Source organism: Amphiura filiformis, chromosome 3 (assembly GCF_039555335.1).
Source record: "Amphiura filiformis chromosome 3, Afil_fr2py, whole genome shotgun sequence".
Classification (NCBI taxonomy): Eukaryota; Metazoa; Echinodermata; class Ophiuroidea; order Amphilepidida; family Amphiuridae; genus Amphiura; species Amphiura filiformis.
This window is the reverse complement of record NC_092630.1, coordinates 79,764,180-79,779,702: the sequence shown is the minus strand read 5'-3', so window position 1 is coordinate 79,779,702 and position 15,523 is coordinate 79,764,180. Positions and strand designations below refer to the sequence as shown.

Genomic DNA, 15,523 nt, shown 5'->3' with positions numbered 1-15,523 from the left:
TGAATTTCAACTGAATCTTATTATGATTATACTTTGCAGATCTAGAGAAGAGCGAGTGACCTGAAGATGTAAGGCTGCGAAAGACCGTCGTTATTGGTGATCATTGAATACCGCAAATGTGCTTTCTTCGATTAAAATATATGAAGTCAAAGCATACGGTTCATACCTGTTATATGTGCAGCATACCAACCAAACAAGAAAGATTAACCCCAGTGGTATTACAGCAAACATCATTCCAATGAATGTACAATTGTCAAGTCCCTCTATAAACAGAAAAAGAAGAGTACTGTGTAATGAAGCTCGTACAAGTTATCTAACAAAGTACGCCACGCCACCCATTCCGTGAGTATGCATCGTTCTCAAAATGATCAGAGAGGGTGTATTACATGATTGTATTACATGTATTACACCGGGGTATTACAATAGTGGCGTACATTATTCTATTGCGCCCAAAGATCTATTACAGTTTTCTCAAAATTGGAATCCTTTTATTTATCGTAATACACTTGCAGCTCGTAATCGGCGGGAATTGTTAGGCTTTTACAACTAAGCCGAAAAGTATAGACCCCATTAAGAGTGATATAGTTGACATGTTTGGTCTACGATTTGCGTGTTAAAGAAAGTAGACAAAAGTATAGAACTTTAATTAATAATTTGTGATACTTCTTGCGAGATATATTGATATTAATACGCGATGTTACAAGGCCCGCCGATTACGAGCTGATCAAAGTATAGACGAATCCAAATACACGCATTCCTACACCTGACTAGCAGCCTTTAGTTGGGTCCCCGTCGGCTACAATGCATCCAAAATGTGAAATGATTCGGCCTTGGCGGAAATTTTAAACTGCATTCCATCACTCGTTTTACACCTTCCGCGAAAACACAGGTAGACAAAAGAATGATTTAAGTTTAGAACACAATACAGTTCCAACAGTTGTGCAAATAAAAGCCGCCTTACACCTAGAGAAGGTCGAGGAGGGTTAATAGAATAATACAATAGAGATAATTCCGCAGGTAATCCCGTCGCATCTATTCATAGATGTACAAATGGATGAACAAAAGGACTATGTATGCGACAGGATTTCCTCTATTGTATATATTATTTTATTAATCCTCCTCGTCTTTGCATCTTCTCCAGGTGTTAGGCGGCTTCTATTTGCACAATCGGGCGCTCAAAACCCCAGGTTGGTGCTAGCGGGAAACCAAAGATGGCCGACCAAATCCTGACCATGACTTGGCTCGTTGGATTCGTCTATATATTAGTGTAACAGTTTGATTTTTAGGGTGATTTTCTTTTTGTTCAACTTTGGATCCAGGGACTTATTCGGGCGATAATAAATGTCCAATACCGTTACACAAAATAAATAGACACAGATGGAAACTTGAAGATATATACGCTGTTAATGCTCCGGCTTTAATATAATATAATATGGTGATACGCAGAAACAATATTCTTGAAGAAGATGGATGCAATTAATAATAGTAATAATATGATATGAAGATTAAGTTGTTGATGTTGACCAGTTGGAAGCTAAGATGGAATATTTGATGTTAATCAGTTGAATGCTTGGATGGAAGTGAAGTAAAATTATCAGAGACAAGTTCATATGGGAAAAACACTTGAAAACCAACTTAAGTACCATCTCTGCAACAGCATAAATAATAACCCTAACAAAGCATTTACTTAATGACTACTCTTAACAATACACAACCCGTTAAAGAGATAAAACTTTCTCATGAATAATCATAAGTACGTCACCTACCATCTCAAGCCAAAAGATAAGTGGCAATGATTTACACCACACTTAAGTTTTTAGGATAACAATACACACTCATATAAAAGGAATCACTTGCTAAAGTGCTCTTAAAACTTCTATGAATGGAGGACAATAAACAATGAAGACATAAACATTTTAAATACTCATAAACTTGAGAATCAAAGGATGCCTACATTTTCATACTCAATGAGGTGAATGACCTATTCAAATTAAAGATAAATAAACCATGATCTATTAAAAACAATTTCAAAGACAATGATGATTATGATGGAAAATAACTTAACTTGATGATGATTATGATCGATTAATTACGCAACAGATAGAAATATAATTTGATATGAAACCAAAAACCTACATTAATTAAGAATGACACATTCAAAATGAACAAAATAATAAACATGGTAAATAATGATATTACCTTAATTCCTAACATTTCAAACCCTACACTTATTATTAAGACCAACCATTCTGGTGCCCGTTACATTCACCCCTGCTGCAAAGAAAATGACGTCTCGGCATTTTACGTGAAATTTGGAAGATGATAATTTGAAGAATGTTACAAATTTCAACAAAAACATAATAATCAAATATGTACATAATTAAGTGATGTAACTATCTCTTTACAAATTAAAGTGCATTTATGACTTCCTAATTTGGTGTGATATCCAAAAAGTACACTTTGCTGTAAATACCAAACAATACAAAAGATTCAATAACCACACTTCAACTTTTATGACTTTCATGACCACATCCAAATCTGACTTATAAATCAAAAGAAACTTTTCATGATAAAACAATTAACACTTTGGAAGAAACAAAACTTCACAATGTTATGAATGCAATGACTCATTTTAAATGAAGCATGATAAACAAGATAATTTGGAAGAAAATAAAGACCTACATCAATGACATGTAGAATACATTTTGAGATTCTACTTTTAATTTAGTCATGTGAAAATGACACAGATCAAAAATAAATAAGTTAATAACTTTTGCATGAATACGATGGAAAACAAGCAAATTATAAGATGACAAGATAATTATGAACTTAATGAACTTAAGATGGAGGATACCTAATTAACAAATCATTAATATTCCTGACAATGAAATCAAGAACAAAATAGAAAACACGATTGGTGGTTCTACACATAATTCTTTCATGCAGATGACATATCAATAAAATCAATATCATGATACGATGAATGAGACATGATATCATAAAATAATAAAAACATTTGTGAGCAGCTATTTTGGAAAAATGTGATGACATGTTGCGCAAATTAAGATCATCTTTTTCCCGTGATCTTCATGCCAAAAACATAATTAATAAAATATAGGTTTAGACCTATACATTACTCAAACAAAATAGTGAACCAAAATAAACAATTGGCAAACCATAATCTTTATGATATGATTATTGAACACAATATTAATAGAACACAATGTTAAGGTTCATAACTTAGCGAATATCAAATGACATGTTTAAAGAAAAATAAATTACGAGATAAATTGGCAAATTACTCAAGATGGTATCATGATGGAAATGAAAAATACCCTTTTTTTTTTTTTTAAATAACTGATGACAAAGAAATATTCAGATGATTTGATGATAATTTTGGATTGACAATAGCATGCAAATTGGATCACTTTGGTAATGATCTAAAATATGCCAAAACACAAAATATCACAACAATAGGTTTAGTTTGGAAACCTGTTCAAATCAATTCATAAAACATCAGTTTGCATAATGAAAATCAATAAACATGTAGAACAACAGGAGACTATCAAAAACTCTGGTTTTTTTTAAAAGAGAAATTGGATGTGAGCAGTTATGATGCTCAACTTTACTCCTTTGGCATACATAAAACATGGAGTGAAATAATATAGTGAAGTAAAATAATGGTTTCAAACTCAAAGCAATAACATGATTAATAAAATGCCTTGACATACTCAGATTTTAATGAGCAAAATAATAGAATCACAAAGAGGACCGCAACTCTTAATTTGAAGAGGAACTAAGTTTGAATAAGTGCACATCTTCAAACTTACTCTTTACGAAACTATATAAACATGATAAACACTTCCAAAATAATGATTTTAAGAATTTAAGTTGTACACGAAGAAGAAAACAAACTTAATCATGATCATAAAATGAAGCATTAAGAACCATTATTTGACAAACATAATATGAAGTTACTCAGATAGGAGTGATGACAGCTACTTTCAACTCTGCTGCGAGGAAATGGCGTCCTCGACATTTACGTGTATAATTATGACACTTTAAAATATGATGAAAATATTGTTTGATGTGGATTTTAGCAACATTCAGTTCAGAGTCACTACATGAATCAGATTTAGATGGTTCAGATGATGGATCTTCATGAGGTAATTCTTCAGAAATAGTATCAACTTCATGTATGGAAGCACTATCATCAGATGGTGGCAAGTCAGCATGAACAGGTGATGGATCTTCATGAGGTAATTCTTCAGAAATAATGTCAACCAAAGGAGCAATATCATCAGCAGCTGGTGGCAAGTTATCATCAACAGGTATAGAGTGTTCAGAAATAACATCACTACCACACGGAATGTCGTCAGAATTGTATTCAAACATATCATCATCACTATCATTATCAGCATGCTCAGGTTCAAAGTCAGATTCACTACATGTATGTTCACATTCAGGCTCAATTGCATGACTTTCATCAGTTGGATCAGTTTGAGTATGAGAAGCAACACATGCAGGTTGATACTGTACATTATGGATGAAGCAGGGTCTGTCCATTGCAAAGCTACTTCCAAGAACACAGGCGCCTCCAGGGCCGGTGACATGAATGGCTTCAGGAGTGCGTCCGGGAATAAGCACAATGTCAAATACAACCGCTTCACCGTCGCCTACACTCGCTTTAACTTTTGCTGGATTGTTCATGGTGATACCTCGCCAATGCACAAACACATCTTCTCTGGTGTCATCGCGGGTGATGAAGCCATATCCGTTCTTAACGTTGAACCACTTTACATGTCCTGATATCTGATGGGCGAGATATGTTGGTCCTGTATATGATGGAGATGAACGCTGTCTAGAGTGATGGAGATGACGAAGATAGTTCATTTCAGCTTCCAAGGCTTCCAGCCGCGAGATAATATTAGTTATCATGATGTAGTCCAAGGGTCGTGGGTGCCCTGATCCAATTTGTTGAAGAAAAGTTATCGCCGATTTTAGCCCCACGTTGGGCGCCAATGTAACGGTAAAGATTTTTTAGGGTGATTTTCTTTTTGTTCAACTTTGGATCCAGGGACTTATTCGGGCGATAATAAATGTCCAATACCGTTACACAAAATAAATAGACACAGATGGAAACTTGAAGATATATACGCTGTTAATGCTCCGGCTTTAATATAATATAATATGGTGATACGCAGAAACAATATTCTTGAAGAAGATGGATGCAATTAATAATAGTAATAATATGATATGAAGATTAAGTTGTTGATGTTGACCAGTTGGAAGCTAAGATGGAATATTTGATGTTAATCAGTTGAATGCTTGGATGGAAGTGAAGTAAAATTATCAGAGACAAGTTCATATGGGAAAAACACTTGAAAACCAACTTAAGTACCATCTCTGCAACAGCATAAATAATAACCCTAACAAAGCATTTACTTAATGACTACTCTTAACAATACACAACCCGTTAAAGAGATAAAACTTTCTCATGAATAATCATAAGTACGTCACCTACCATCTCAAGCCAAAAGATAAGTGGCAATGATTTACACCACACTTAAGTTTTAGGATAACAATACACACTCATATAAAAGGAATCACTTGCTAAAGTGCTCTTAAAACTTCTATGAATGGAGGACAATAAACAATGAAGACATAAACATTTTAAATACTCATAAACTTGAGAATCAAAGGATGCCTACATTTTCATACTCAATGAGGTGAATGACCTATTCAAATTAAAGATAAATAAACCATGATCTATTAAAAACAATTTCAAAGACAATGATGATTATGATGGAAAATAACTTAACTTGATGATGATTATGATCGATTAATTACGCAACAGATAGAAATATAATTTGATATGAAACCAAAAACCTACATTAATTAAGAATGACACATTCAAAATGAACAAAATAATAAACATGGTAAATAATGATATTACCTTAATTCCTAACATTTCAAACCCTACACTTATTATTAAGACCAACCATTCTGGTGCCCGTTACATTCACCCCTGCTGCAAAGAAAATGACGTCTCGGCATTTTACGTGAAATTTGGAAGATGATAATTTGAAGAATGTTACAAATTTCAACAAAACATAATAATCAAATATGTACATAATTAAGTGATGTAACTATCTCTTTACAAATTAAAGTGCATTTATGACTTCCTAATTTGGTGTGATATCCAAAAAGTACACTTTGCTGTAAATACCAAACAATACAAAAGATTCAATAACCACACTTCAACTTTTATGACTTTCATGACCACATCCAAATCTGACTTATAAATCAAAAGAAACTTTTCATGATAAAACAATTAACACTTTGGAAGAAACAAAACTTCACAATGTTATGAATGCAATGACTCATTTTAAATGAAGCATGATAAACAAGATAATTTGGAAGAAAATAAAGACCTACATCAATGACATGTAGAATACATTTTGAGATTCTACTTTTAATTTAGTCATGTGAAAATGACACAGATCAAAAATAAATAAGTTAATAACTTTTGCATGAATACGATGGAAAACAAGCAAATTATAAGATGACAAGATAATTATGAACTTAATGAACTTAAGATGGAGGATACCTAATTAACAAATCATTAATATTCCTGACAATGAAATCAAGAACAAAATAGAAAACACGATTGGTGGTTCTACACATAATTCTTTCATGCAGATGACATATCAATAAAATCAATATCATGATACGATGAATGAGACATGATATCATAAAATAATAAAAACATTTGTGAGCAGCTATTTTGGAAAAATGTGATGACATGTTGCGCAAATTAAGATCATCTTTTTCCCGTGATCTTCATGCCAAAAACATAATTAATAAAATATAGGTTTAGACCTATACATTACTCAAACAAAATAGTGAACCAAAATAAACAATTGGCAAACCATAATCTTTATGATATGATTATTGAACACAATATTAATAGAACACAATGTTAAGGTTCATAACTTAGCTCATATCAAATGACATGTTTAAAGAAAAATAAATTACGAGATAAATTGGCAAATTACTCAAGATGGTATCATGATGGAAATGAAAAATACCCTTTTTTTTTTTTTTTTTTTAAATAACTGATGACAAAGAAATATTCAGATGATTTGATGATAATTTTGGATTGACAATAGCATGCAAATTGGATCACTTTGGTAATGATCTAAAATATGCCAAAACACAAAATATCACAACAATAGGTTTAGTTTGGAAACCTGTTCAAATCAATTCATAAAACATCAGTTTGCATAATGAAAATCAATAAACATGTAGAACAACAGGAGACTATCAAAAACTCTGGTTTTTTTTTAAAGAGAAATTGGATGTGAGCAGTTATGATGCTCAACTTTACTCCTTTGGCATACATAAAACATGGAGTGAAATAATATAGTGAAGTAAAATAATGGTTTCAAACTCAAAGCAATAACATGATTAATAAAATGCCTTGACATACTCAGATTTTTAATGAGCAAAATAATAGAATCACAAAGAGGACCGCAACTCTTAATTTGAAAGAGGAACTAAGTTTGAATAAGTGCACATCTTCAAACTTACTCTTTACGAAACTATATAAACATGATAAACACTTCCAAAATAATGATTTTAAGAATTTAAGTTGTACACGAAGAAGAAAACAAACTTAATCATGATCATAAAATGAAGCATTAAGAACCATTATTTGACAAACATAATATGAAGTTACTCAGATAGGAGTGATGACAGCTACTTTCAACTCTGCTGCGAGGAAATGGCGTCCTCGACATTTACGTGTATAATTATGACACTTTAAAATATGATGAAAATATTGTTTGATGTGGATTTTAGCAACATTCAGTTCAGAGTCACTACATGAATCAGATTTAGATGGTTCAGATGATGGATCTTCATGAGGTAATTCTTCAGAAATAGTATCAACTTCATGTATGGAAGCACTATCATCAGATGGTGGCAAGTCAGCATGAACAGGTGATGGATCTTCATGAGGTAATTCTTCAGAAATAATGTCAACCAAAGGAGCAATATCATCAGCAGCTGGTGGCAAGTTATCATCAACAGGTATAGAGTGTTCAGAAATAACATCACTACCACACGGAATGTCGTCAGAATTGTATTCAAACATATCATCATCACTATCATTATCAGCATGCTCAGGTTCAAAGTCAGATTCACTACATGTATGTTCACATTCAGGCTCAATTGCATGACTTTCATCAGTTGGATCAGTTTGAGTATGAGAAGCAACACATGCAGGTTGATACTGTACATTATGGATGAAGCAGGGTCTGTCCATTGCAAAGCTACTTCCAAGAACACAGGCGCCTCCAGGGCCGGTGACATGAATGGCTTCAGGAGTGCGTCCGGGAATAAGCACAATGTCAAATACAACCGCTTCACCGTCGCCTACACTCGCTTTAACTTTTGCTGGATTGTTCATGGTGATACCTCGCCAATGCACAAACACATCTTCTCTGGTGTCATCGCGGGTGATGAAGCCATATCCGTTCTTAACGTTGAACCACTTTACATGTCCTGATATCTGATGGGCGAGATATGTTGGTCCTGTATATGATGGAGATGAACGCTGTCTAGAGTGATGGAGATGACGAAGATAGTTCATTTCAGCTTCCAAGGCTTCCAGCCGCGAGATAATATTAGTTATCATGATGTAGTCCAAGGGTCGTGGGTGCCCTGATCCAATTTGTTGAAGAAAAGTTATCGCCGATTTTTAGCCCCACGTTGGGCGCCAATGTAACGGTAAAGATTTTTTAGGGTGATTTTCTTTTTGTTCAACTTTGGATCCAGGGACTTATTCGGGCGATAATAAATGTCCAATACCGTTACACAAAATAAATAGACACAGATGGAAACTTGAAGATATATACGCTGTTAATGCTCCGGCTTTAATATAATATAATATGGTGATACGCAGAAACAATATTCTTGAAGAAGATGGATGCAATTAATAATAGTAATAATATGATATGAAGATTAAGTTGTTGATGTTGACCAGTTGGAAGCTAAGATGGAATATTTGATGTTAATCAGTTGAATGCTTGGATGGAAGTGAAGTAAAATTATCAGAGACAAGTTCATATGGGAAAAACACTTGAAAACCAACTTAAGTACCATCTCTGCAACAGCATAAATAATAACCCTAACAAAGCATTTACTTAATGACTACTCTTAACAATACACAACCCGTTAAAGAGATAAAACTTTCTCATGAATAATCATAAGTACGTCACCTACCATCTCAAGCCAAAAGATAAGTGGCAATGATTTACACCACACGTAAGTTTTTAGGACAACAATACACACTCATATAAAAGGAATCACTTGCTAAAGTGCTCTTAAAACTTCTATGAATGGAGGACAATAAACAATGAAGACATAAACATTTTAAATACTCATAAACTTGAGAATCAAAGGATGCCTACATTTTCATACTCAATGAGGTGAATGACCTATTCAAATTAAAGATAAATAAACCATGATCTATTAAAAACAATTTCAAAGACAATGATGATTATGATGGAAAATAACTTAACTTGATGATGATTATGATCGATTAATTACGCAACAGATAGAAATATAATTTGATATGAAACCAAAAACCTACATTAATTAAGAATGACACATTCAAAATGAACAAAATAATAAACATGGTAAATAATGATATTACCTTAATTCCTAACATTTCAAACCCTACACTTATTATTAAGACCAACCATTCTGGTGCCCGTTACATTCACCCCTGCTGCAAAGAAAATGACGTCTCGGCATTTTACGTGAAATTTGGAAGATGATAATTTGAAGAATGTTACAAATTTCAACAAAAACATAATAATCAAATATGTACATAATTAAGTGATGTAACTATCTCTTTACAAATTAAAGTGCATTTATGACTTCCTAATTTGGTGTGATATCCAAAAAGTACACTTTGCTGTAAATACCAAACAATACAAAAGATTCAATAACCACACTTCAACTTTTATGACTTTCATGACCACATCCAAATCTGACTTATAAATCAAAAGAAACTTTTCATGATAAAACAATTAACACTTTGGAAGAAACAAAACTTCACAATGTTATGAATGCAATGACTCATTTTAAATGAAGCATGATAAACAAGATAATTTGGAAGAAAATAAAGACCTACATCAATGACATGTAGAATACATTTTTGAGATTCTACTTTTAATTTAGTCATGTGAAAATGACACAGATCAAAAATAAATAAGTTAATAACTTTTGCATGAATACGATGGAAAACAAGCAAATTATAAGATGACAAGATAATTATGAACTTAATGAACTTAAGATGGAGGATACCTAATTAACAAATCATTAATATTCCTGACAATGAAATCAAGAACAAAATAGAAAACACGATTGGTGGTTCTACACATAATTCTTTCATGTAGATGACATATCAATAAAATCAATATCATGATACGATGAATGAGACATGATATCATAAAATAATAAAAACATTTGTGAGCAGCTATTTTGGAAAAATGTGATGACATGTTGCGCAAATTAAGATCATCTTTTTCCCGTGATCTTCATGCCAAAAACATAATTAATAAAATATAGGTTTAGACCTATACATTACTCAAACAAAATAGTGAACCAAAATAAACAATTGGCAAACCATAATCTTTATGATATGATTATTGAACACAATATTAATAGAACACAATGTTAAGGTTCATAACTTAGCTCATATCAAATGACATGTTTAAAGAAAAATAAATTACGAGATAAATTGGCAAATTACTCAAGATGGTATCATGATGGAAATGAAAAATACCCTTTTTTTTTTTTTTTTTTTTAAATAACTGATGACAAAGAAATATTCAGATGATTTGATGATAATTTTGGATTGACAATAGCATGCAAATTGGATCACTTTGGTAATGATCTAAAATATGCCAAAACACAAAATATCACAACAATAGGTTTAGTTTGGAAACCTGTTCAAATCAATTCATAAAACATCAGTTTGCATAATGAAAATCAATAAACATGTAGAACAACAGGAGACTATCAAAAACTCTGGGTTTTTTTTAAAGAGAAATTGGATGTGAGCAGTTATGATGCTCAACTTTACTCCTTTGGCATACATAAAACATGGAGTGAAATAATATAGTGAAGTAAAATAATGGTTTCAAACTCAAAGCAATAACATGATTAATAAAATGCCTTGACATACTCAGAATTTTAATGAGCAAAATAATAGAATCACAAAGAGGACCGCAACTCTTAATTTGAAAGAGGAACTAAGTTTGAATAAGTGCACATCTTCAAACTTACTCTTTACGAAACTATATAAACATGATAAACACTTCCAAAATAATGATTTTAAGAATTTAAGTTGTACACGAAGAAGAAAACAAACTTAATCATGATCATAAAATGAAGCATTAAGAACCATTATTTGACAAACATAATATGAAGTTACTCAGATAGGAGTGATGACAGCTACTTTCAACTCTGCTGCGAGGAAATGGCGTCCTCGACATTTACGTGTATAATTATGACACTTTAAAATATGATGAAAATATTGTTTGATGTGGATTTTAGCAACATTCAGTTCAGAGTCACTACATGAATCAGATTTAGATGGTTCAGATGATGGATCTTCATGAGGTAATTCTTCAGAAATAGTATCAACTTCATGTATGGAAGCACTATCATCAGATGGTGGCAAGTCAGCATGAACAGGTGATGGATCTTCATGAGGTAATTCTTCAGAAATAATGTCAACCAAAGGAGCAATATCATCAGCAGCTGGTGGCAAGTTATCATCAACAGGTATAGAGTGTTCAGAAATAACATCACTACCACACGGAATGTCGTCAGAATTGTATTCAAACATATCATCATCACTATCATTATCAGCATGCTCAGGTTCAAAGTCAGATTCACTACATGTATGTTCACATTCAGGCTCAATTGCATGACTTTCATCAGTTGGATCAGTTTGAGTATGAGAAGCAACACATGCAGGTTGATACTGTACATTATGGATGAAGCAGGGTCTGTCCATTGCAAAGCTACTTCCAAGAACACAGGCGCCTCCAGGGCTGGTGACATGAATGGCTTCAGGAGTGCGTCCGGGAATAAGCACAATGTCAAATACAACCGCTTCACCGTCGCCTACACTCGCTTGAACTTTTGCTGGATTGTTCATGGTGATACCTCGCCAATGCACAAACACATCTTCTCTGGTGTCATCGCGGGTGATGAAGCCATATCCGTTCTTAACGTTGAACCACTTTACATGTCCTGATATCTGATGGGCGAGATATGTTGGTCCTGTATATGATGGAGATGAACGCTGTCTAGAGTGATGGAGATGACGAAGATAGTTCATTTCAGCTTCCAAGGCTTCCAGCCGCGAGATAATATTAGTTATCATGATGTAGTCCAAGGGTCGTGGGTGCCCTGATCCAATTTGTTGAAGAAAAGTTATCGCCGATTTTTAGCCCCACGTTGGGCGCCAATGTAACGGTAAAGATTTTTTAGGGTGATTTTCTTTTTGTTCAACTTTGGATCCAGGGACTTATTCGGGCGATAATAAATGTCCAATACCGTTACACAAAATAAATAGACACAGATGGAAACTTGAAGATATATACGCTGTTAATGCTCCGGCTTTAATATAATATAATATGGTGATACGCAGAAACAATATTCTTGAAGAAGATGGATGCAATTAATAATAGTAATAATATGATATGAAGATTAAGTTGTTGATGTTGACCAGTTGGAAGCTAAGATGGAATATTTGATGTTAATCAGTTGAATGCTTGGATGGAAGTGAAGTAAAATTATCAGAGACAAGTTCATATGGGAAAAACACTTGAAAACCAACTTAAGTACCATCTCTGCAACAGCATAAATAATAACCCTAACAAAGCATTTACTTAATGACTACTCTTAACAATACACAACCCGTTAAAGAGATAAAACTTTCTCATGAATAATCATAAGTACGTCACCTACCATCTCAAGCCAAAAGATAAGTGGCAATGATTTACACCACACTTAAGTTTTTAGGATAACAATACACACTCATATAAAAGGAATCACTTGCTAAAGTGCTCTTAAAACTTCTATGAATGGAGGACAATAAACAATGAAGACATAAACATTTTAAATACTCATAAACTTGAGAATCAAAGGATGCCTACATTTTCATACTCAATGAGGTGAATGACCTATTCAAATTAAAGATAAATAAACCATGATCTATTAAAAACAATTTCAAAGACAATGATGATTATGATGGAAAATAACTTAACTTGATGATGATTATGATCGATTAATTACGCAACAGATAGAAATATAATTTGATATGAAACCAAAAACCTACATTAATTAAGAATGACACATTCAAAATGAACAAAATAATAAACATGGTAAATAATGATATTACCTTAATTCCTAACATTTCAAACCCTACACTTATTATTAAGACCAACCATTCTGGTGCCCGTTACATTAGTATTATAATTCATGGAAGTACTGTCATTATCAGCTTTTAGGTTATTTCCATGAATTATTCATTATCTTTACATTGCGTTTTATCATCTGAACAAATCCCATATAACCAAAAAATAAAACGGGTTTAAAAAAATGTTAAACCGGTAAGTACAATAATAATTATGCAACCTATAATACAACTTTCTTACCTATGACCAAATTTGAATTGCAGAAGTTCAACGTGACATTAGATGTTTCATTGCTGCCAATGTTTGCACCTGAAGTGGCCATATCAACCGGCATTAGAGCTGAAGTAGTAGCCATGTCAAATGACATTAGAGTTGAAGTAGGTACATCGCTGTCTATAGAGCTGGTGGTGCTAACACTTGGCTGCATAGTTGTTAATGTAAAGCCTAAGGCTGCGTATTGGAAGAAGAGTGGCAAGATACTATTGATCAGGTGGTGATATAAATTAGCTTAAATCATACTAATAACATGTACGCATACACAAACAAAACCACTTCCCACACACCCCCCCACCCCATACACAAACATACCCCTACATTATGCCGCAGCCCGCAGTCAAGTTAGCTCAACGGTGCGATAGGTTAAGAGTTCGAACCTTGGCAGTGGTTTAGTATACTCTCGTGGAAAAATTGACTTAGCTTGAAATTCCCCTGGACAAGGAACTTCCTGCTTATTGTCTTGTGTACGCCGCGCCGTACGAAACTTTGGGGAGCCGATTCTTGCTGCGAAGGCCAATTGTGGATTGTCTAGTGTGCTGGTGTGTGTGCAAAACAAGACTGTGCATAGCGCACTATTAATCGTAGTTTTTTGTTTTGTTTTGTTTTGTTTTGTTTTAAATACACGCACACGGACACTGGTTACAAAAAATCTCGTTATTATTCTCTTTAAGATCATGCGCCCACTTATGCACCATACACACACCCCACACACTCCCCGAGTACCCCACACTCACACCCAAGAACCCCACAGTCACACCCTAAGAACCTCATACTCACACCCTAATAACCACACACTCACATCCCCATACCCACATCCTGGGATTCCGCGCATTATCACATTGAATAAGGCTGAGTAATGCAGGTTTACCAAATCCCGGGACTCCATGTACTATCACATTGAATAAAGCTACGTAATGCAGTTTTACCACATCTTTGGACTCCGCCCACTATCACATTGAATAAAGCTACGTAATGCAGTTTTACCACATCTTTGGACTCCGCCCACTATCACATTGAATAAAGCTGAGTGATGCAGGTTTACCAGATCATGGGACTCCGTATACTACCACATTGAATAAAGCTGCGTAATGCAGGTTTACCACATCCTGGGACTCCGTGTAGTATCACATTGAATAAAGCTACGTAATGCAGGTTTACCACATCCGGGGACTCCGTGTAGTATCATATTGAATAAAGCTGAGTAATGCAGGTTTACCACATCCTGGGACTCCGTGTAGTATCACATTGAATAAAGCTACGTAATGCAGGTTTACCACATCCCGGGACTCCGCCCACTATCATATTGAATAAAGCTGAGTAATGCAGGTTTACCACATCCTGGGACTCCGCCCACTATCACATTGAATAAAGCTGAGTGATGCAGGTTTACCAGATCATGGGACTCCGTATACTACCACATTGAATAAAGCTACGTAATGCAGGTTTACCACATCCTGGGACTCCGCCCAATATCACATTGAATACAGATAAGTAATGCAGGTTTACCACATCCTGGGACTCCGTGTACTACCACATTGAATAAAGCTGAGTAATGCAGGTTTACCACATCCTGGGACTCCGTGTAGTATCACATTGAATAAAGCTACGTAATGCAGGTTTACCACATCCTGGGACTCCGTGTACTACCACATTGAATAAAGCTGAGTAATGCAGGTTTACCACATCCTGGGACTCCGTGTAGTATCACATCGAATAAAGCTACGTAATGCAGGTTTACCACA

The 15,523-nt window shown here is 34.1% G+C and overlaps 1 protein-coding gene across 1 annotated transcript in view; it reads right to left on the bottom strand.

The window, feature by feature from the left end:
* The window catches only part of LOC140149224 (uncharacterized), a 29,890-nt gene that overhangs the window by 2,405 nt on the left and 11,962 nt on the right, over positions 1–15,523 (bottom strand). Inside the window, exons 5-6 of the mRNA XM_072171446.1 lie at positions 13,746–13,955; positions 167–263 (exon numbers count right to left, since the gene is read on the bottom strand). Of these exons, the coding sequence (XP_072027547.1) occupies positions 167–263; positions 13,746–13,955 (307 nt within the window). The remainder of the gene's footprint in view (positions 1–166; positions 264–13,745; positions 13,956–15,523) is intronic.